The sequence below is a fragment of the Phalacrocorax aristotelis genome, chromosome 17 (assembly GCF_949628215.1).
Source record: "Phalacrocorax aristotelis chromosome 17, bGulAri2.1, whole genome shotgun sequence".
NCBI lineage: Eukaryota > Metazoa > Chordata > Aves > Suliformes > Phalacrocoracidae > Phalacrocorax > Phalacrocorax aristotelis.
In genome coordinates this window covers 12229405-12250038 of record NC_134292.1, presented here as the reverse complement: position 1 = coordinate 12250038, position 20634 = coordinate 12229405, and the positions used below count along the sequence as shown (strand labels likewise).

The 20634-nt window shown below is 41.7% G+C and overlaps 1 protein-coding gene across 8 annotated transcripts in view; it reads right to left on the bottom strand.

Moving 5' to 3' along the window:
* The window catches only part of SCAI (suppressor of cancer cell invasion), a 44135-nt gene that overhangs the window by 11444 nt on the left and 12057 nt on the right, over nt 1-20634 (bottom strand). For 5 of the 8 annotated variants that reach the window (XM_075112469.1, XM_075112461.1, XM_075112460.1 and 2 more), the window contains 9 exons: nt 16621-16752; nt 8902-8997; nt 8206-8292; nt 7532-7630; nt 6134-6230; nt 4613-4711; nt 3398-3550; nt 2458-2559; nt 1565-1666 (listed from right to left, as the gene is read on the bottom strand). In XM_075112469.1, the coding sequence (XP_074968570.1) occupies nt 1565-1666; nt 2458-2559; nt 3398-3550; nt 4613-4711; nt 6134-6230; nt 7532-7630; nt 8206-8292; nt 8902-8997; nt 16621-16752 (967 nt within the window). The remainder of the gene's footprint in view (nt 1-1564; nt 1667-2457; nt 2560-3397; nt 3551-4612; nt 4712-6133; nt 6231-7531; nt 7631-8205; nt 8293-8901; nt 8998-16620; nt 16753-20634) is intronic. The other 3 variants (XM_075112467.1, XM_075112466.1, XM_075112468.1) reach the window with 3 other exon arrangements.

Below are 20634 nucleotides of genomic sequence, written 5' to 3'. Positions count from 1 at the left end.
AAATAAAGAGAAGAGTGGCAAGGGAAGAAATGTGTAAGTTTATTTCAATATTCAATCGTCACATTGATATAAACATTGTCATTTAAGACTGTGCTACTCCTACTTCTGGCTTCCCTTCACTCTTCTTTGCAGCGTATATACCCTTCCCCACCACATACACACCTTCAGATAGCTGAGTACACAGGCACAAGTGTAAACTGGTGATCCGTTCATACTTTTTTCCACACAGACCTCTAGGCTGATATTAGAGGTTGAAGCAGCACTAAAAAAGCATCTGCTTCCACATAGACACTCTTACTATCTAGCCAGATCTGAGGCTTTCCAGGACATGGAGACTGAGGATCCTAAAGGAAGTTCTTTGTTTCCAAATACCTCAGAGTCTGCAACATCTGCCTCTTCCCCCTGACCCTTCTCAGCTGGACAACAAGCACGACACATCCAGGTTTCTGTACAGACCTGTAAAAAGAATCTATTTCCCACCTTCCTAATGGGCTGTCTGCGTGAGGAAACAGATGCTTTTGATTTCTGCAAAAGGCTGAGCATGCAGGCACCCAAAATTCCAAGTAGTAAGGATGCACCTCCTTCACCTCACCAGCTGTTGCTTTACAGCTGTTTCTTGAAACAAACTGAAACTTCCTTCTTCATAGGATTCATATTCTGGTTTTACTACTAAATCTTAAGTTGCTGACTTGTATGGTCATAATTAAGCATAGTGCACCCAGCAACTTTATTAAATTATAATAAGCATAGGAACTGTATTTTAAAAAGTCTACAAATGTATAGATTACTTACATGGAAGAGAGTGATGGGTAACAAAGTAAGACAGGCAGATAAAAACATAGCACGTGCAGGGGAGAGACAGAATTCAAACGGCATACAGAACTGGAGACCTACAAGGTACACAGTGCTTACGAGCAACGGTTTCTTGACATACTTCCCTGATTTTGGATTGTGTTTGGCACAACATGAAGTAGAAGAATACTATTACATTTTTTCTGTTCTCCAGATCTCTTATCTCAAGAAATATTTCCTATATTTTATATATATAGGAAATAGATATACTTTATATAGGAAACATTGTTATGTATGTGCCTGTATACATAAACAAAAATGTCTGTATATATGTGAGTACATACACACACACAAATAAAATTACTGGATAAGATTAAATTACATGCGACTATTACATCACATTATTTAAGGCTTTCCTTAGCACTGCCATGCACCACTCGATACAGGGCAGCCAGTACGAAGACGGTTTGCACAGGAGTTGTTCAAGCTTCACTTTGAAGGTGGCCGTATTTTAGCAATGGTATCACAACTTCTGTATGACAGCAATCTGGGTTTCTGTCTTTAAATGAATTATTTTCTTTCCCTTCACAGCAGTCAACAGCCTTTACTATAAAAATTACATGTATCTATAATATTTCCATCCTCTCTGAAGATCATATTGAATGTGTTAAGAAGAACAAAAAGGTTTCATTATCTCAACCGCATTTTATTCAGTGTCACATACCATTCTGGATATTTTTCTATTACAAATAAATTTACCAATTTCACAAACCTTGAATGACGCTGCTAAAAATGTATATAGCTGGCTAAAAGTTGGTTTATAAAGTAGATATTTATGGGGGTTTTCCCGCCTGGCTGGTTTCTCCGTTGACTCCTGTTAAAAAAACAAACAAACAAAACACAACACAAAACCCCAACAACCGTATATTACCAAAGCAGTTCCATAACCCTCTAGATTTCTGTTTATTAGAATGTTCACCTTCAACATACTTCCCACACAAATGGTCTGCCCATGCTGCATTTCCTACTACACGGCAAACCAAGATCCGGAGTATTTGAACCAAAACTTCATATTATCCCTCACTTAAATTTGTTACCTAAATCTTTCTCACTCTCTAAAGCATCACCCAGGAAAAGAGGGAAAAAAATCACTCCTCAACTCAATTAAGTAAATGAAAATCTAGGTATTTCCTTTCGCCTCCAGATAAAATATTTTTAATGCTTTCTCTGAAGGGGATGTTTAACTTTCAGATGACTTAGCAAGCTGATGAACTTATCTGGCTGCGTGACTGTCAGAGTGAGCACAAAGGCAGGGGTGAGTGTATAGGACAAGGAGAGGCGTGAGTGCCCTTCAGGAGTACCTTGGCTACACCAATGGGCACTATTTGTGAAATAATGCCCAAATACTTGTTTCTGCTAGTTTTTCACTGTTGAAGGTTTGCTAAGGAGAAAAAAAAAAAAAGCAGGGGAGGAAGACACATTACTTGGATCAAACTCCACAGGTTTGAGCCACTCTTTGCTAACTTCTAGTATGCCAGTTACTCCAGCTTTACCAACCTCCTCTGCACAGTGACAACACTGAAAGAGCACACCATGTACAACAAAGCAAACAAACCAATCCCAGTTAAGATCTGCTGCCGGGTTTGTCACCGCAATGGAACTTACCTGCATTCCAGGTTTGTTCATTTGTGAAGCTAAATTCATTGGTTCCCTTTCCAGTGCTTGCAGCATTCGGAACATATCAATTGTTAATTCACTGAACTTGACCTGCGAAAGAGTCAAACAGTTTACTCCGCCAGATACAGATTAAACACTATTTCTTTGGTATTATCCACATAAGAGATTCAAGCGCACACCAGGTGGACCATTTTCTGTCTCTCAGGGATCTGTCAGTGTCATCTCTGAATCTCTAAAGACCCGTGAATGACTTTTAGAAGAGCTCACAGAGGACAAAGCCTATTACTGGTCTACCAGGCCAGTTCACAGCAGTGTAGTCCTCTACTTTACAAATCACAGACTTTTCTGGGGTGTTCACAAATCAAGCGCTGAAACCATTATGTACTATGAATTTAGACAAAATCTGAAAAGATACGCAAACTGTAGTTTAGATACAACTCCCTTGCTTACCTGAAAAAAGAGCTCACAGAGAAGTCATAAAGTCTGTAAAACTTCACTATCATCATCATCTAAAAAACAAGATCTTGAATGTCTTTTGAAAACCCCTGCAGCAACTGAAGCTGCAGAAAGCTGGAGTATGTCACGTGAAAGCCTCAGTCAAGCTTCTTCTAGACATACCCCAGAGGCCTCTCACGCCTGAATGTTAAGAACAATCCACTATATGAAAATCAATTGTATCTACTTAATTGACACGATGAGCATAAGCAGTAAGAGGTCAGCACAACATCTAATATAAGTCTAATATCTAACATTTCATTTTTAGCTTTATTTCTGAGAACCTCTTCTTGCTGCCATTGCAAACATCACAATCAAAATATTTTAATGTTCACCTCTATTGGAATCTCTGTTGTATGATCAGAAGGGATGTCAAAGGGGGAAGGACCCTGCACTCCAAGATACAAACCCAAGCCCCCGGAATTTCTTTTACCTGGTTGTTGCAGTTTCCAATAATCAGCGCATCTGCAAGAGCAAGCTGTCCCACTATCATTCCCTGCTCCAGCAACGGAGCTCCCGTTTCAGAAAGCCTGTTAGAGGTGATTACAATGGTGTTGTCATCATTTAGAACCATTACTGGGTCTGCCTAAAAAAGCAACCAGAATAAATCAGGAATTCAAGAAAACATACAGATCTGTAGTCAGAGAGAAGTCCAAAGGTTTTCTCACTCTACAGTGAACATTTCATAACTGAGGCAGATTTTTAAAATTAATTTGCCATACATATATTTGTATATTTGTTTGCAGGCTGCAGAATAATATCTCACCCCCTGGAAAAGCAACAGCTCTTAGGGACTGCAGGCAAATACATGGTACAAGTACGGGAACAGAAAACCATACTTCCTCAAATGACATGAACTCTGCTTCAGCTTCTCTATACCTGAGGAACCCAACGTCATCAACAACCTTACAAATTCACACAGGATAAGCTAAACATTCCTACAATACAGAAGAATCCTGCACTATTTTAATTCACCTTCCTTTCCCAGACGTAAATAGCAACAGAGATGAGTGAATGATAATGCTGCCATCCACTCTGGCAGTATTTAAATAAATACCCGTTCAAAAGGAAGAAGGTAGAGCACTGTCTCATTTGACAGAATAAACAAACTTATTTTCCTTTTAACAAACTTTAGATGTTGATCACATTACAACTACGCTAAAAGCCGATTGGTTAACTGCCACGATTACACCGTATTTTCCATCCTACACTGCTTACACATTGCCAGGGTAATAGATCAGTCCTTCAAAGTACACTTTGAAACACAATCAAAACATCAGCAAATTGGATCGGTTTCCACAATAACAGAACTAGAGCTGGCAGTCTCTCCAAAATATTGACCATGGTAACTGCTGTGCTTTCAATTCCACCATTTTCTGAACACCAAGAGCAAAGCCGATAAGGTGACCAAGCATATCTCAGCTTCATGCTTCTGTCTTCAGTGCATTACATGACCAGGTCTGAGTCTTCAGACACTTTACTGGCTGTCACTGCTACGCTACTGTGAACACATTTCAATGATTAGATTGGAGAGGAATACTGTCCCTGCACGTGGCACACCTGCTAACCACAGAGAGGTGGTGATACAGGAACACCTCAGCGAACAAGTCAGAAAAGTGAACAAGTTGAAAGGGAATGGTATTCTCACCTCAATAAATGCTGCCACCTCCTGAAGAACCAGGTTCCACTCCACCTGATCTTCAGTATTAAAACGATGAGTGTAGTCTTCAATTTCATCTGACAGCTCCTGATGTGAAAAGTTTAGACAGACACAGTCATTTCTTAAACTGAGAGATTAACAGGCGGTCAGTAGCTTTACAATTTGCAGTTAGCTATGCCGGCCTTTAAGAATAATAATAATAAAAAAAATAACTTGAGAACATATGCAGCACACTTATGACTACCACACCAGCCAAAACGCGCTCTCTCAGGAGACAGAATGCCAGTGTTACACTGAGTTTTGGCAATGCAAAGTGTCTTTTAAGTAGGTCCAAATGCAAAGAAGATCTGGAGTTAAGTATAACTATCCCACTCACATACAGCTATGTTGCTGGTTATTACCATAAGCCATGGATACCAAAGACTCAAATTTCAGCTTACAAGTAACTTTAAATACATAGAGAAAGTGAATGATATGGGGCTTTTTTAGCTGCTACTAAGCTAGGCTAGCAGTTCAAGAAAGCTCAGACACAAAGACAGTAATGCAACCTACACAAAACTGTCAATACCAGAAGCTGCTTGCAGCAAGGTTGTTAGAGGGGTTTGGGAAGCATATGCTGTCAGGAGAAGCATGCTGTTTGTTTGTTGTAGTTAAAGGGTACCTCCCTATCCAGGCTGCAGCTATTGGAAGCTTTTTTACTTGGTGTTCAAACAATGATATCAAATCATTTGAGCTTCAAGTGTCATTATGAAATGTCTGATTCACAGAAGATACTCACTACGCTGGATGTCAGATATACCGGAAAAGCAACGATCAACATCGGCCTGTACTCTATTTGTTGTCCCTAAAGACTTGTGTTTATGGGCTTTCAGTGCTTTACTCCCACAGCAGAGGCATATGCAGATCCAGCCTCTCCAATTTCATAGTAATAGCTACATCATTTAGCAAGGTTTAATTTTGATGGGTCTCTGGAAGGTGCAAAATGTATTCAGGATGTGTTCTAGACATGGAACAGAGGAATAGCAGTTTACAAGGGAGGAGAAATAAGCTCAACATCAAGGTAGGAGACACTAGCTTTCTAAGCAACAGTGTGTCACAAAGAGTTGCTGGGGGAGATTCCTCCAATGTCTTAAATCTACTACAAGAATGAAGATGTACTCAGAGTTATCAGATGATCCCCACACTTTCAGATGAATAGCATGCATCTTGCAGTTTATTCCTAACTAACTACATAAATTTGTAAAGTTTTTCTCTAGCCAAATGTTCACATCTTACTGAATCTTTCCTTAGATCTAGCCATGTTATTCCTTCCTTCTGTGGCATCCAACGGCATAATCAATTAAATGGGGGGGAAGAAAAACTCTGCTGCAGCAGCAGCTAACATGATCGATCTAATGAGTGATATTTCAACTGAAATACACTACATTATGGATTCCTTAATGAGGAGAAAAACACCAAATAACCAGCAACCTCCCACCCCTTAGCACTTTTATCCTCCTTTTAACATACCTTTACAAGGTCCTTTACAACATCCATTTTGTTGAGCAAGAGACAAACCACTATAAACCTTGCATAGTAACGCAGCTTCTTAACCACTAATTCAGGCCTAAAACAACAAAAACACCACAGCCAAATTTGAGATTAAAATAGAACATAGGCAGGCAACAGGGGTATGGGAGAGGAGGAGTTTAAGACTAGAGCAAGGCTGAACACTCTGCAGATTAGGAGTTCTAACTGAATTCAGGTGGATATCAATAGCTGCCTGGCTGCTTAGAGGTTTATTTAAATCTGAGTACAGGGACGTAAAATACACATCAAGAACGCCACAGCCTCCCCCTTCCTCACAGTCTCCTTACATGAGAACAGGCACAGGAGTCAGATACAATAGCTAGCTCTTCAAGCCTTTTGACCAGTTTGCCCCCAGTGGGGGCAATATCTGACCCCACTGCATCAGACGTTAGTCACAGCTGGCTCAGAGTTCACCCACCTGGGACAACCTGAGATCTGTAAGTCAGCATAGCCCATAATTACTCATCCATTTCTAAAATCTTCTGACAGCATCTAGAAACATGCTTGGTCAATCCTACCTTCTCTGAAACAGTTCAAGCACTAAGACTGAAATTGAGAGATTTTTAAGGAAGATAATAGGATCAACAGGTATCAGAACAGAGCAGGGAAACTTTCGTCTTTTTATGGCACACAGGTGCGTTTAGACACATTAGCAAGACTAGAGATGTCCAGAGATCCTTGAATGCTTGGCAGGAAGCTCCTTATCTTGATGATGACTTCAGATCATTTCTTCTTACTTTGATGAGGGAACCCAGGCTTACTGGCTAGAATGTAAGATCAGGATCCAGAACTGAGCTCTCTACCTATTCTTATTTATATCTATGTTCTTGGCAGGCAGCACATTTTCTGCACTGCCACAACACAGCCTGCTTTGAGTGTACCTTTCTCAGTATAGTGTCTTAAAAGGAAGACGTTATGCCTCCTGAAGTTCTTGGACCCTCTCCCAGTCAGTTACAGAGGGCTGTTGTACTGCAGTACTAACTGATGCTCCCCTGGAAAGTCTGATTAGAATCAAACAGCTTCCTCTCCTTCAGCCCAACTGACCTATCTTCCCCTCACAGCACACCTGGTTCCAGAGCTGATACTGCTCAGGACTCAAAATGACAAAACTCTGGGGCTAATAGCTTTCTAGCCAGGACCAGATAATAGAATATTCCTCCAGATAGACAGCAGAGTTCTTATTTATACTGAGGTTTTTAATCACAGCAGGATGATTAAAAGAAACTTCCTCCAACAACACTGATTTTATCCCAGTTATGCTCCTACAGTTCATAGTTATTTGCTGCTTTCATACACCATTCCAGTCTTGAAAAAATGAGGGCATTCTTTCAGACATACCTGTCTTCTTTGTTGACTTGGGAGTAGTATGACCTCTGCCTAATTGCTGAATAGAAGGAGAAAGCTTCATTGAGATAGCTGGTTTCTGAAGTGCGCAAGCTGCGGAGGAAGAACCAGATTAGCTCACCGCTTCAGATGGAAATCCATGCCAAACCCTCCCTTCCTGCCCCCTCAACCATCTTGTGCATCAATGGCAAAACTCCCTCCTCAAGTAACATTGTATGAAAGCCAGACTCTCATCCTTTGTGCCTGCTGAGAAGACAGATTTCAGAGCTTGGATTCCATTTTGGATAACAATCAAATCTGCCCATCTTGTGCCCATATGTACAGGTGACAGGTTAATTGAAAAGTTTAAAGGAACGTTAAGCTCCCAAACTTGTTAATCACACTTCTGCACAAGAGTCAAATGCAGCACACATGGAAGGCTTAGAGATGCTTTTGAGGTAGGAGGTAAGTCCTCAGGCAGTATCAACGTGACTAGCAGCGCGGTATCAGGCTGATGGGTGCCTTCTTCTGCAGCACCCTCATGCAGTCCCAAGGGCCTTCTCATTCAGAAACAGGCATCATGACTCAACTGATACATTCATTTCTCCTGACTGAGTATCCAGATGTTTGGCATGGAGCTGCCGCTAACACTGCATTCCCCTTCCGAATCCTTTTCTGTGCTTACTTACTAATAATGGTAATAGAGCTGCCCAATCTTGGAAGCAATTTCCCCAATTTGCCACCGCTTCAACCCATACCGATTGTCCAATACTTGTCTATTTCGCAAGAGAGAAAAGAAAGATTAAAAGGCATTCCAGAATTTCTCAGAACATCACACCAGACAAGACAAAGAGCCACTGTAGGGCCAAATTCAGCTTTCATTACTGGTGTGGCATTCCCAGTAGCAGTCCCTCACAGAGCCAACAGCACTGCATTCACACACCAGAACAAGGACCATTTATCTTGCTTAAACTTGCGAGAGCTAGACATAAGCATGTTGCACAAAATACACACAACAAAAGGTCACAACTTCCCAGAACACTCAGACTATGCAGCCGACGTAAGGTGTGACAGATCAGAGCCCACGCTGCAGCAAGACGCTTCACACCATTCCAGATGGGTTCTGCATTGCAGAAGCCATCATCCCAGCTTCTCCTTGGTAATACATTAAAGCAACAAGCATTCAAGTAGAGCAAAAGATTTTGTTGAAAAAGTCACACTGAAAACGCTGCAATATTTTAATTCGCTACAGGAAGTGACTATTCCCTCCCTTCATGCTTGAATAACACAGTGAAATCTCAATCTCAACTGGGGCCCCTAGGCATACCAGAGATGAAAGTTGCACTTAAATGCACAGAACGTGTCTGCCTACAACATTCCCTTACCGATGTTGCTGTTGAAACTTCCAGAGTTTGGTGTAAACGTCAAATGTTCGCCCAAAATAGGATTGCCACTGCTTTTGCCCATACTGAGGTAAATCCCTGCAACAGACAAGTGACAAATGCAGAGTTAGGGAGTAGCTTCCAGTCAGCCCAGCGTGACAGCAGCGTATTTGTGTCAATGGCAGAATAGCTTTGGTCAGAACTGGCCTGAAATGCTTTATAACTCTGCCTGCTCTGCCTGCACCCGGAACTACAAGAACCATCGTTCCTGTAGTTTGTCAAAACCTGTCGTTACTGGAATCTGCAGAGAAGCCCTGTTTAGCTTGTAGGAAGCACATATATGAAGATCTGACCATAGTATTCCCAAAAACGTGCCACAAGCCAGAGAGCATGTTCATTTAACACATATACAAGAAAGACTGCCTAGGCATATAGATGAGAAAGCAGCACGTATTGGGAGAAGGAAGAAATTCCTCAGCGCTGCCTCCTAGTTACTGCTTCCTACTTTCCGACAAATTCTCTAGTCACTTTTCAAATGCAAAAGGATTGAAGTTACCGGTGTTAATAAAAGTCCCATGCATTTTGCAAATTTCTGAGTGATTGCCTACATTTAGTCACTGTTCGGGGACACAGAGAGCCAATGTCTCAAACTGCCTCAGCTCTGCCGGGTCCATACAAAAAGTACACCACTATAACATCATACTGAAGGTGTGCAGCTTAACCATAACTTTTCCTACTAAGACAGTAACTCGTCCTTCAAATGCAGGAACTGTATTTCAATCACTTATTCAAAGAATGGCAGAATTATTCTAGTTACTCTAGTGTCTATTGCCAGACAATATCCAGTCCTTAATATCCTACCTGAGAGTGCTTGTCCAGCTACAAGTCAGGCTGACAAACAGTCCCCCTGCACAGCAGGCCCTTTACAAAAGCCTGATTCTCCCTCCCCAAAAGATTCAACAAGGTTGAGTTCTGTCCAACAGCATCCATCAGTTATACAGGTGAACACTCTCTTTTAAGTTAGTTATGAAACATATGGTATATTTACAGTGTATTTTTATGGTATTTATTATGAACATGTGGCACTCTGTACACATGAGCCTGTTCTCTCCAGATGTGCCTGGGATTCTGGAATGGCCACTCCAACACAGAGAAGAGCAGCAGATGGAAGCAGTGCTCTCCATGAGCGAGTTAACATGGGTCAAGTGATTGGGTATGCGCAAAAACATTGATATTTATGGACAAATACAGCCTGAAGGGCAAAAAGGAATCCATGCTCTCTAACCCCTGTAAACATGCCTTTATCAAGGTTCTTCAGTAATACCAGGTTCTCAACAGCATCCTAAGAACAAGCCTACAAACGGTCACCCCAAACAGGAAATGACCTTGTTCCTACATGCATTTTTCAACAGGTGATTGAAAACACCTTAACATCTTGCTAAAAGAGAAGTCATTTTATATTTATATGCACAGAAAGCTAAATTGGACCCTTAAAATATCATAGTAAAAAAAAAAACCCAACCCAAAAGCAAGCAGAATAATCTAATGGAAATTAGTTCATTTAGACTGGTAGTATTTCCTGCTACTCATTAAGGAAATGATCTTTTTTCAAAAGGATGAGGCTGTTCACTGTGTTTCAGAAAGAGACCCTGTAACATCACACATAAATCAGGTGTCCAAATGTCACCAGGTCAAGCAAGCATATGGATGCTCAGAGCCAATGTTCACTGGGTCATGTTACATCATCACCACGACATTTGTCACCCTCTAACTCTGAGTCAGGAGTACATCAGAACCTGAGACCTTCTGGTTTTTTCATATCAGTCTCCAGCACTGTAAGGTGGGTTAGTCAATCCACTTCAGTTCTGCTTTCATACCTCGACTTGATTACCATGCTGTGATATAATTCCCTCCAACCCCACCCCATAACTACAATATAGTCCTAAGAATTTTAGCTTTAAAGGTTGTGCGCTCAAACCTAACAGAAGGCCGTCACGTGAGAGTTACTTGAATCTTGGAACACATGCAACAGAGAAGACCAAAAAACCGCCGTCTCACTGAGCACATGTTGCCTACAAATCTATACCAAAGCTGATTCAAAGGAGGTGTACGACTCTACATGGAAAGGAAACAGCTTTTTCAAGACAGCATTATCTTTCATTTGATTCAAGAATGATTTCTTCAGGAAATGCTCTCTTGAAGCACTGTGCTGGTTAATGCACCATCCAACACCTCAGCCTCAGCAGGCAGGCACAGCAAAGCAGCATATTCCACTTCCAAGCCTGGGAGGTCGAGACTGAGGGAAGCACCTTTTGGAAACTGTGCCATGTCTTCTGGAGGAGTAAGACAAGAAAAGCAGTACACTAGGATTTCCAGAGCAGCGTACTGGCACATTTCTGCTAACTGTAATTGCTTTAACAGCACCCTAGGTAGAAAAGGAAATTAATATGCCTTTGCTCATCAGCCAACTGTACTTCCCACACAGCTTGAGGGGACCTAGCTTAGTTACTACATGTAAAATGAATCCGTTATCAGCTATGACTCTTACCAGCCTGGAAAACCATTCCAGTACTTGCTGCTGCTATTCTGTGAAGATGCCAAAGAATCTGGGCAGGATTTTACAAGGAAGGGGGGAAAAAATCCCCTCAAACTTTCAGTTGGCTGCTCAGTATCTTGGAACATACTTTAGTGTAGCGAGGGGTAAACAGGAGTATACACACGTCCTTCAGGGCACAAACATCTTCATCCAAACACAGCTTTATACAAACACATGCAAATTTAAAGCATTTACTGCAGCAAATGATTCACCACTTTCTAGTGCTATAACAGATGTAAACTTTTAGCTAAACAAAAGAAGTTAAGAAACTGTCCAAATATACATTAAGGCTTTGCTATAGCCAGAGGTAGCATTAAATTTACTTAGCACATCACAAGTTTCAATGTTAAAAAAAAAAAAAAAAAGTGAATACAAATACAAAACAACACTAAAATTGATAATTAAAAAAAAAAAATCATCAGAGTTCCCCAGCACTAACTTAAAGAATGGCTGAATTAGCAAGTTGACTCAAAGAACACTACCCTTAGTAAATTGGGCTTTCTAGGCCAAGTTGCTTAGGACATTTGAGCAAAGATTTAACATGAGGAAGCAAGAAAGCACACCCTTCTCTCAAACACCAAGAAGTAGGTATGTGCACAAATTAAGACATAAGCAGGTAACTATTTGCTGACCACGGTTATGCACATATCCCTCATCAGTAAGCTAATATGCTCCTTACACCTCCCGTCATCCTCCCTTGCACACCCCTGTCACTCCCTCAATGCTGTACCCTCCTCTGTATGGGCCTAAGCATTCATATAAAGCCTAGTTCAACTCGATGCACATTAGTTTTGAATATATGAAAATTAGTGGCATTTTGAAAAGCCTGTGCTAGCGCAGTGTACACGTGTTTGGCCGTTGCTGTCCACGGTCACTGCTGGGTGTCCACACGCATATTTCTCAAGCAGCGTGCTTGCCTAATTGCAGCTGGCATAGCTGCACAATACCACGCGATTCCTCGGCTCCCCAGGGAACAGGAAAGATCTCCATGGAAACAGACAGTAGCACTTGTTCTTTTGATAGTATTCTGACATGGCTGTAATAAAACTTCATTTATGACAATACATTACGTGGTTTCACCAGATTTTTGCAGACAAAAGCTGCCATCGCTGCTATCCATTTACTGTTTTGTGTTCTGAGCATCGTGCGTGTTGCTCTCATGTATCAAGAAATTTTGCCGTGAGAAAACGGATGCGTAAGCAAAAGAGAACATTTAGTGCAGATTTTTTTTTTTCTTTAATCAGATCAGAGGATCTGCGTTATTTGGTGAGAAATAGCCCAAAAGAATACTAAAGACTCTGTTGATTGCAGAGTGGATTATCAATACAGCTCCTCCCACTGAAGGAGACAGAGGGAATATATGATCCCTGATGGTTGATGGTTGGACTTGATGATCCTAGAGGTCTTTTCCAACCTTAATGATTCTATGATCCAGAAGCAATTACACACCCAACCTGAGATCAAAAGACCTATGTTACAGTAAGATATTTTGCTACTTCCAGATCTACAGAAGGATACTAGAGCAATATGGAGAGAAAAAGGCAACAGCCTCATCTTCCTGCGGCGTGCCTGGCTGTGGATGCTGGGTAGAGGACAGGCGGTGGTAGGGGTACTCGCTCATGCTGTTACTGATCACCATCTGCTTTACACGAGGGAGGAAGTGGCAGCAAGAAGCAACCCACACGCAGAGGAGGGAATGGGGACGCTTTGATTTAGGACAGTTTTATCCAGACAAGGAAGACAGTTACACACTTCATTACAATAGCCTCTAACAACTGGAGACTGTTTCCAATTTCTTGGCTTTTAAAATATTCCAAACTGGACATGAAGACAAACTCAGATGTTCAAAAAGGATGGGTTTCTCAACAGTGGGCCCAGAAGACTGGTTCCCTTGCCACACTAGAGTGGCTGGTGCATAAATTCCATTGCCAGTCCAGAATTTTATCCAATTCTTGCTGTATAGTCTCAGCAAAGTCCAGCACTACTTAGGTAGTCATAATTCATTTTCTGTCAGTAGTTCATTTCAGCCATGCTGTTGGCAGAAGCCAGATAATACTGGCTGAAAACCAATTAAAGGTGCTGAGGTTTGTTTGGCCAGCACCACATGGAAGTTGTCACACAGGGACAGCATGAAGATGTTGAGAAAGTCCTAGGGACTCAGCAGTATGCTTCAAAATGGAAAGTTACAATAACTGTAAGTTTAACATTCGGAGCTTTAAATACATTCACAGTTTTGACAGGTGATAAAAAAGACAATTTCCTTTTTATGTTCATAGGCTTGTAGTAATTACAGGCTCCTATTCCCAGAACCTAGGCAGCAGCGGGTAACGGCATTGTGGCGTAGCTTCCCTATCGCCTCTAATGACCCACAAAGACAGCAAGCACACCAGTAGCACGCACAGTAACTTGCCTCACTGATGGCATCGGTGTGAGAAGCCAGTCCTTTCCCAGTACCAGACAGGGTACAGCCTGCAGCACTACCTGAAGCTAACAGGGTCCTGTTTATTCTACATCAGCAGCAGCGGCAGTGCGGAACAGAACTAAGAGGTTCAGCTTGCATCTTACTAGAAGTCTACAAAATAAATGGTTAAACACTATCACCTCTTTCCATGAAAGGACAGCAGTTGTGATTCTTGCAGCCTGCACAATGAGCCGTAAGACCTTATAATCTGGGCTAGTATGATACATGTAGAAAGTTTCTCCAAGTTTCAAGCTTCTCTGTGATACTGAACATGTTTAAGCACTTTTTAACGTTAAAAAGAAAATAATAATGGCTGACAGTAGACCATGAAAAACTGCTTCCTAACATGGTCCTTCTTTCCCGCCTTTTCCTGGAAAAAGGCAAGTGGGAGTGGGGAAAGGAGAGAAGAGAGCGATTGGAACATACTTCATTAACAGGGGTTTATAACTTATAGCCCAGGGTGTTCAGAAAGTGGGTGCAGCCATTAGAAAGACAGCCTCCCCTCTAAGTTACTCTAGCAGGCGTAGCCACAAAAAGATGGTATCGGGGGTAGTGTGAGCATGAAGTATACTTTGGAGCAGCAACCTTGGCAGACCATCATATATTTTCCTCAAATGCTGTATTTGGCATCTGTATTGGGAAGAGAGGAAGGAAATGCTACTGAAACAAAGACGTGGCAGGCTGAGCCCTTGCATTTTTGGCAGCAGCAACAGCTAAGCCGCTGCCAACACAGCTATAGGCTCAGTTCCCTGTAGCTGAAGTGCCCAGAGGAGGTTTGCGGAAGGAAATCATTGCTCTCCTCTCCCTCCCCCATCACTTCTTTTCCATGAAAGATGTAGGGACAAGAGAATGGCATAAAACACAGCAAAGGCCATCATCATCATCAAACAGAAGGCGGCAGGCAGGCACGCATGCATCAAACGCATTTGTTCTGCTAGATGGAAAAGCAAGCAACTGGACTAAGAATTAGGATACTTGCCAAGTTATTTCCAGGTGAACTACCCAGAAGAGAACAAGCACCAACAGAGGAGATATCTGAAAATTATAATGCTGCTTTATCCAGCCATTATGCCTACAGGAATCACAGGCCTTATAAGTGAAATGGCGGTCAAGTCCAGTGCAAGAAGCAACTACATTTACTGCATCAAGTTACAGTAAGGACAGAGGCAGGTTCCTGTTCCGGTACTTCTTATTTTCACACAGCAGAGGTGACTGCTGAGGCCCATCTCTTTATTTTTATTGCCCAAATTCCATCCAAAGGTATTTTCCATTTTCTTTTCATGTAGCTAGATAAGAAGGTTTCTCTTTGGCAAAGTACCATGGATACACATGGAAACTACATATCTCATCTGGAAATCTGATATAAGTACTAACTTTCTCCATGCCCAAAGGAAAAGACAGGGTGGCTGTAGGTGCTCTGCCACCATTGTGATCTGAACTTGAGCATCACACATCCAGACATGAACTGTATTAATTGTGACTCAGGCCAAAACTTCAAGCAAGCTGATTCAGAAAGCCGATGTAATGGCATTTATGGCCCTGGAAATCCTGTCCTCAAGATCTCGGTCCTTTTGCTTTAGACCCTGTTTCATGGGGTGCCGAATGCAATCACCAAGAGCTCCTTGTCTCTACTGCCCATTTACCATTCAGATTTTGGAGCACAAACTGTTTGTTTTGGATTTGGTAATCAACTTCTAAAGCACATGAAAGGATTATCAATAGCAGGGGGAGTGGGGGGAAGGAATTAAAAACATCTTTGCTAACCATCTGTGTTTGAATAACAGCAAGCTATATGGGCCCAAACATACAGTATTACTCAGACCAGTAAGACATTGAACTGCCAACAAGATATGAGCTAAAAACCATGTTGCTTAAGAGACACTACAGCAAAGCTTAGAAATGAAACAGCTCTTGAATACATAATCTTTAACTCAGCATATACTGACATACACAGGATGCCTGTATCACTGTCCAAATGTGAACTATTTTCCTTGAACTCCCCTTACTCTCATTCCCCTTCTTAATGGCGCTGATAAAACAGCTAGACTTTCTAGATGCCATTGCAGAGGTTTTGTAGATAAATGCAGACTTTACCTTTCTCCACAGTTCAGATTAAGTATTTGTTTCACCAGACACATTCAGGCTATAATTTGGGTGCTGCTCTTTATCACTTCCTAAATTTCTTCCCAAAAAACATTCCCCCCATGCCTTTCCACCCACCTAGGCCAATCCTTCTCATCCCTTTTTTTTTTTTTTTTTTGGTGCAGAGGCTGTGGGGTTTTGGACTTGCATGCAGTTGTCTGTATACAGCCACAACTCGCCCTTAATTGTGTACTTCATACGTAACATTTCAGTTCAAATTCTATCAATTTCACAGCATTTCCAACTTCTAGTTTACTGTTAACTGACATGATCGAGAAGCTTGGCTCACCTTTCTCACAGTTTCTTCCCTACTGTCTCAGAAGCAATGCATGAACCCCTACTCCTACAGGCATTATTACATGGTCCAAAACCACCCATACATAGGTGCATATTGTTCTCTCCTAAACAAACTTACTGGGGTTGAGTTCAAAACGTTCATTGTACAACTGACTTGAGCATCACTCACATACTAAAGCCTATGTTCCAATACTTTCTGAAGGAATACTGTCAAAAATGCACTAACCTTAAGCCATTGAATAGCTGTTTAGATTTATCCAATAAGTAGCAAAAGTCTGTCACTGTTTTCCTCTCTGCTTGAGGAATATCATCTTCAGCTCCTCCTGATGACATGATTTCTTTTAGGGCAAACTCAGTCCTATGAAGAAGAAAATAGCCATATTACTCAAAAAATTGAGCTTTACTATGAACTCATCCAGATCAGATGCATGTACAGATCCATGGGGATGGTAACAAAGAGCATGCAACTCTCCACAGGTTACTCTTCTCAAGGCTTATTAAAAATAACAACTGAGAATCAAAGTGTAGGACTAATTGTTGCACAATGCACTAGTTAACAGCAAAATTAAAATAAAAGTGGTACAAGAATCATAAAATAACTTGGAGGACTGTATTCACAAACACAAAACTGCCAACAAAAGAACTGTAACACAAACAGTACTTGGGTTTCACACTTGGACAAAGAAATCCTCTCTAAATTTGCCATTCTGCAGAGGTGTTTATCCTGCAGCTGTATTTAGAGAGACTAGCCTCAGTTCTGTTTACATTTCATTTTCTTATGTAACTGCTGAAAACCGTAGCTCACTGGTTCCTATTGCTAAAGCATAGCAATTTTGGACAGAATGCTGAAAAATACCCTGCTTCTTCTCTACTTCCTCATGACTGTTTCATTCCATGGCTTGCACTGGCCACAATTATACCTGCAGATCTATTTTTACTATTCATATGACCAAAATGTCATACCGTGCAGTAATCACCTGAACAAAAACCAAAGGTGTAACATACATAATCCTAGTATTGAGCAAATAAGGGAATATGAAAGCCTAAAAAGGCAGACTGGCTTTTAAAATCCTACTTGAAATATACATAGATATAAAATTATCTTTTTGATCATCCAAAGGTGAGCTATACATTTCTCAGCAGCAGCAACAAAACGTGCTCCTCTGAAAATGGCTGCCAGGCCTTTGGCACTTCTGTGCTAAGAATTTTAGTGCAAGATAAGCACACCTCTAAGTGGGCAAATGCAGAGCTTTTACTTTCAGCAACTTCTCTACCGGTTCTGGTAACCACTTTTGTTAAGCAACAAGTTTCCATTTGTGCAGATGCTCTGTTTGGATGCTATTTGCATAAACAATTACCTACAAGTCCCAATTCAAGCCAGGAAATGGCAAAGCTAACTCCTTGCAGTCATTGGAAAGTACCCAGAAGCAACTTTCATCAATTGTCAGGAATATCCACGTTGGCTTCAGAAATGCTTTTCTGAACAAACATTTCATGCCTATCAAATGCAGAAGAAATTGGCAGCTCCCCCCAGCTTTTGGGGCTCAGTCAGTGAGCATATCCTGCCAACCAAGCCGTTTCATGATTTCCCGGTTTAGACAAGATGCAGCACACGTTCCCTTGTCTTTTATACACCCACCTGACAGTGCACTAGAGTACTAGTGCAAGGACATGGGCTGCACTGCACAAACCACTTGTTGAAGAGTTCCAGACAAAGGTAGGAAGCATCTGTTTATTGTCAGGTAACTGCAATGTGGGTGCCAGACAGAGAGTTCAGAACATACCAACCAGATGTCAAAAGCCGTTGGCATGAGCCTAGCAAGCAGGACATGAATATTGTGAAGTACCAGGCTGTGTCTGAAATCTCTAAACATTTACATTCACGCAGCATCAAACAAACAACACTGAGTACTTAAAGCACCACCATGTGAAATTGAAGGGAACAGTGAGAGCTAAAAACAGATGTCAGAAGCAGCCATGAGGTGATTCAGGAATTTCAGGGAGAGGGACAATACCCCAGGTCCTGTGTGCTCCGCAGCAAGGGTGACCTAAATCCTGCGGCGAGGCCCTTGGATTCTGCAGCACTCCACTGTGGTAGACCAGGCACTCCAGAGCAGCTTCAGATACGTTTTGAAAAATTGAGGAGCTTGCTTAAATTGCAAAGTATGTTTCATACAGTCTGTATATCTTTTATTCAATGGTGAAGTAAATTTCATTTCATGCTACCCTTAAACTATACTATCCACCTACCCCAACCACTGCTAACACTGGCCAACTGAACCTGCGGTAGCCCTGGCATGGGCAAGTAATACCGACTGCAATTCGCACGCTGAGGGAGCCCGCTGGACCCACTGCACCGAGGGCCATTTATGCAATCAACAGAAGACACGCTAGAAAATTCACTGCCTGCTGATCTGAAAGGTGTCAGAAGGCAGAAAAAATAGCTGTTGCAGAGAAAGGAGAAAAAAAATGGGGAGGGGAGGGGAGAGAAGAGAGAGGAGAGAGGAGAGAGGAGAGAGGAGAGAGGAGAGAGGAGAGAGGAGAGAGGAGAGAGGAGAGAGGAGAGAGGAGAGAGGAGAGAGGAGAGAGGAGAGAGGAGAGAGGAGAGAGGAGAGAGGAGAGAGGAGAGAGGAGAGGTTCCTGAAGCAGAGGGCAAAAGCACCTTTTCTGCTCACGGAAAGAAGCTGCTGAAAGCAGAGGGAACAACCTGCTTTCTTATCAGAGGCTGCTGGTGAAGGCACCTCGGAAACAAACCACATTCTGACATTCCACAGAGACCTGAAAAATGAGCACTCCGCTAGGACATGCAGTTTTTCCTTTATTCGCAGGTTCCGAAAAGAAAAAAATGTATGTTGCAATCAAGACACACAGATGGTTTAAGGCAATCAGTAGCCTGAGTTTAGGCTAAAATGTGGTATTATGTAGCTGGGGTGAGGAGTAAGAGGCAGAGACTTACATGCAGAAGCACAGAGAAGGAGCACGCTTTCTAGAACAGGCAGGGTTTTACCTTTTGAAAGAGAGGAAATGGAAGCAAGTCTCAGTCACTCAAATGTATCTCCAAGAAAGAATCCCTACTGGTAAAATGGACCATTCCTCACAGAAGATGTGACACTACAGTACCTGCAAAATTATATCTTCACTCTGCAACTGAGTAAGCTGAAATCTTAAAAACCACATACATCAACATGCATATTCATACATCAAAGATTTAGCTTGTATTGCTTTAGAGATCAAAATATCAATAAATGCTGATCAAGTTCCACTTTAAAGCAAAGCGGCCAAAAGCACAAAAAGCAGAGACCTAAAGAAAAAACAACCTACCTAAAAAAAAAAAACAAACCACAAAAACCACAAAGAAACAAAAAAACCCCAAACCAACCAACAAAAAAAAACCCCACAACATAGAGAAGCACAAGTATGAAAAGAAGGGATGCGAGAAGAAAAAATTAATTAGAATATGCAAGAGATTATTAGTTCAGAGGGGAAGCAACAAAATCCTGCGTCCTTTAAAATTAGAATCTTACAAAAAATTCAGGTTCATTTGCAAGAAGCAACTTTGGGTTTTATGTATAGAGGACCTGCCTGCCAGGCAATGTTCTACTACAATAAAAGACTTCCGATACAACTGTATGTCCCATGAACTTGGCAAAGACAATAAAAAATAGATTGTGTTGAAAATGTAACAGTTCCATTGCATATTATCACCCCTATAATTTATATTGTTTAAGGCAATGATGACCATCACTAACGTCGGGTGCTCTCAGTGTTCCAGGGACTGTTATCATCCTGGCACAACCAGCAGCGGTTGGCAATGATGGTGAGAAACAGGACAGGTCAAAACGAAAACCAGCTAGTATCAGCATCTGACACTGTAAAGCACTACTGCTGAACACGGCCAAAACTGTGGCTTAAAACAAGGATAGGTACTGACATCATTAGGGTACTGCAGCTCTAACCGGGGAGTGCGGAGTGACCGAGGAGGCCAGGTGGAAGAAGTGGGGAAATCATTGTGTTGTGAATGGCAAAATGTTTGCAGACCTTCTGCTAAAACCTGTAAGTTTGTTCATTATTTTAGTTTCCATTAAAACCAATACTCAGCAATAGAACAGTGATGCAAAAAGACTGAAATACAGCTAACAGTGGTAAATTAAAAAAACTCACAATAGTTCCTGCCGTGAAAACATCACTACCCTTCAGCATTCCAAACCTGCCTTCTACCTGGTTCTAATGCGGATTGCCA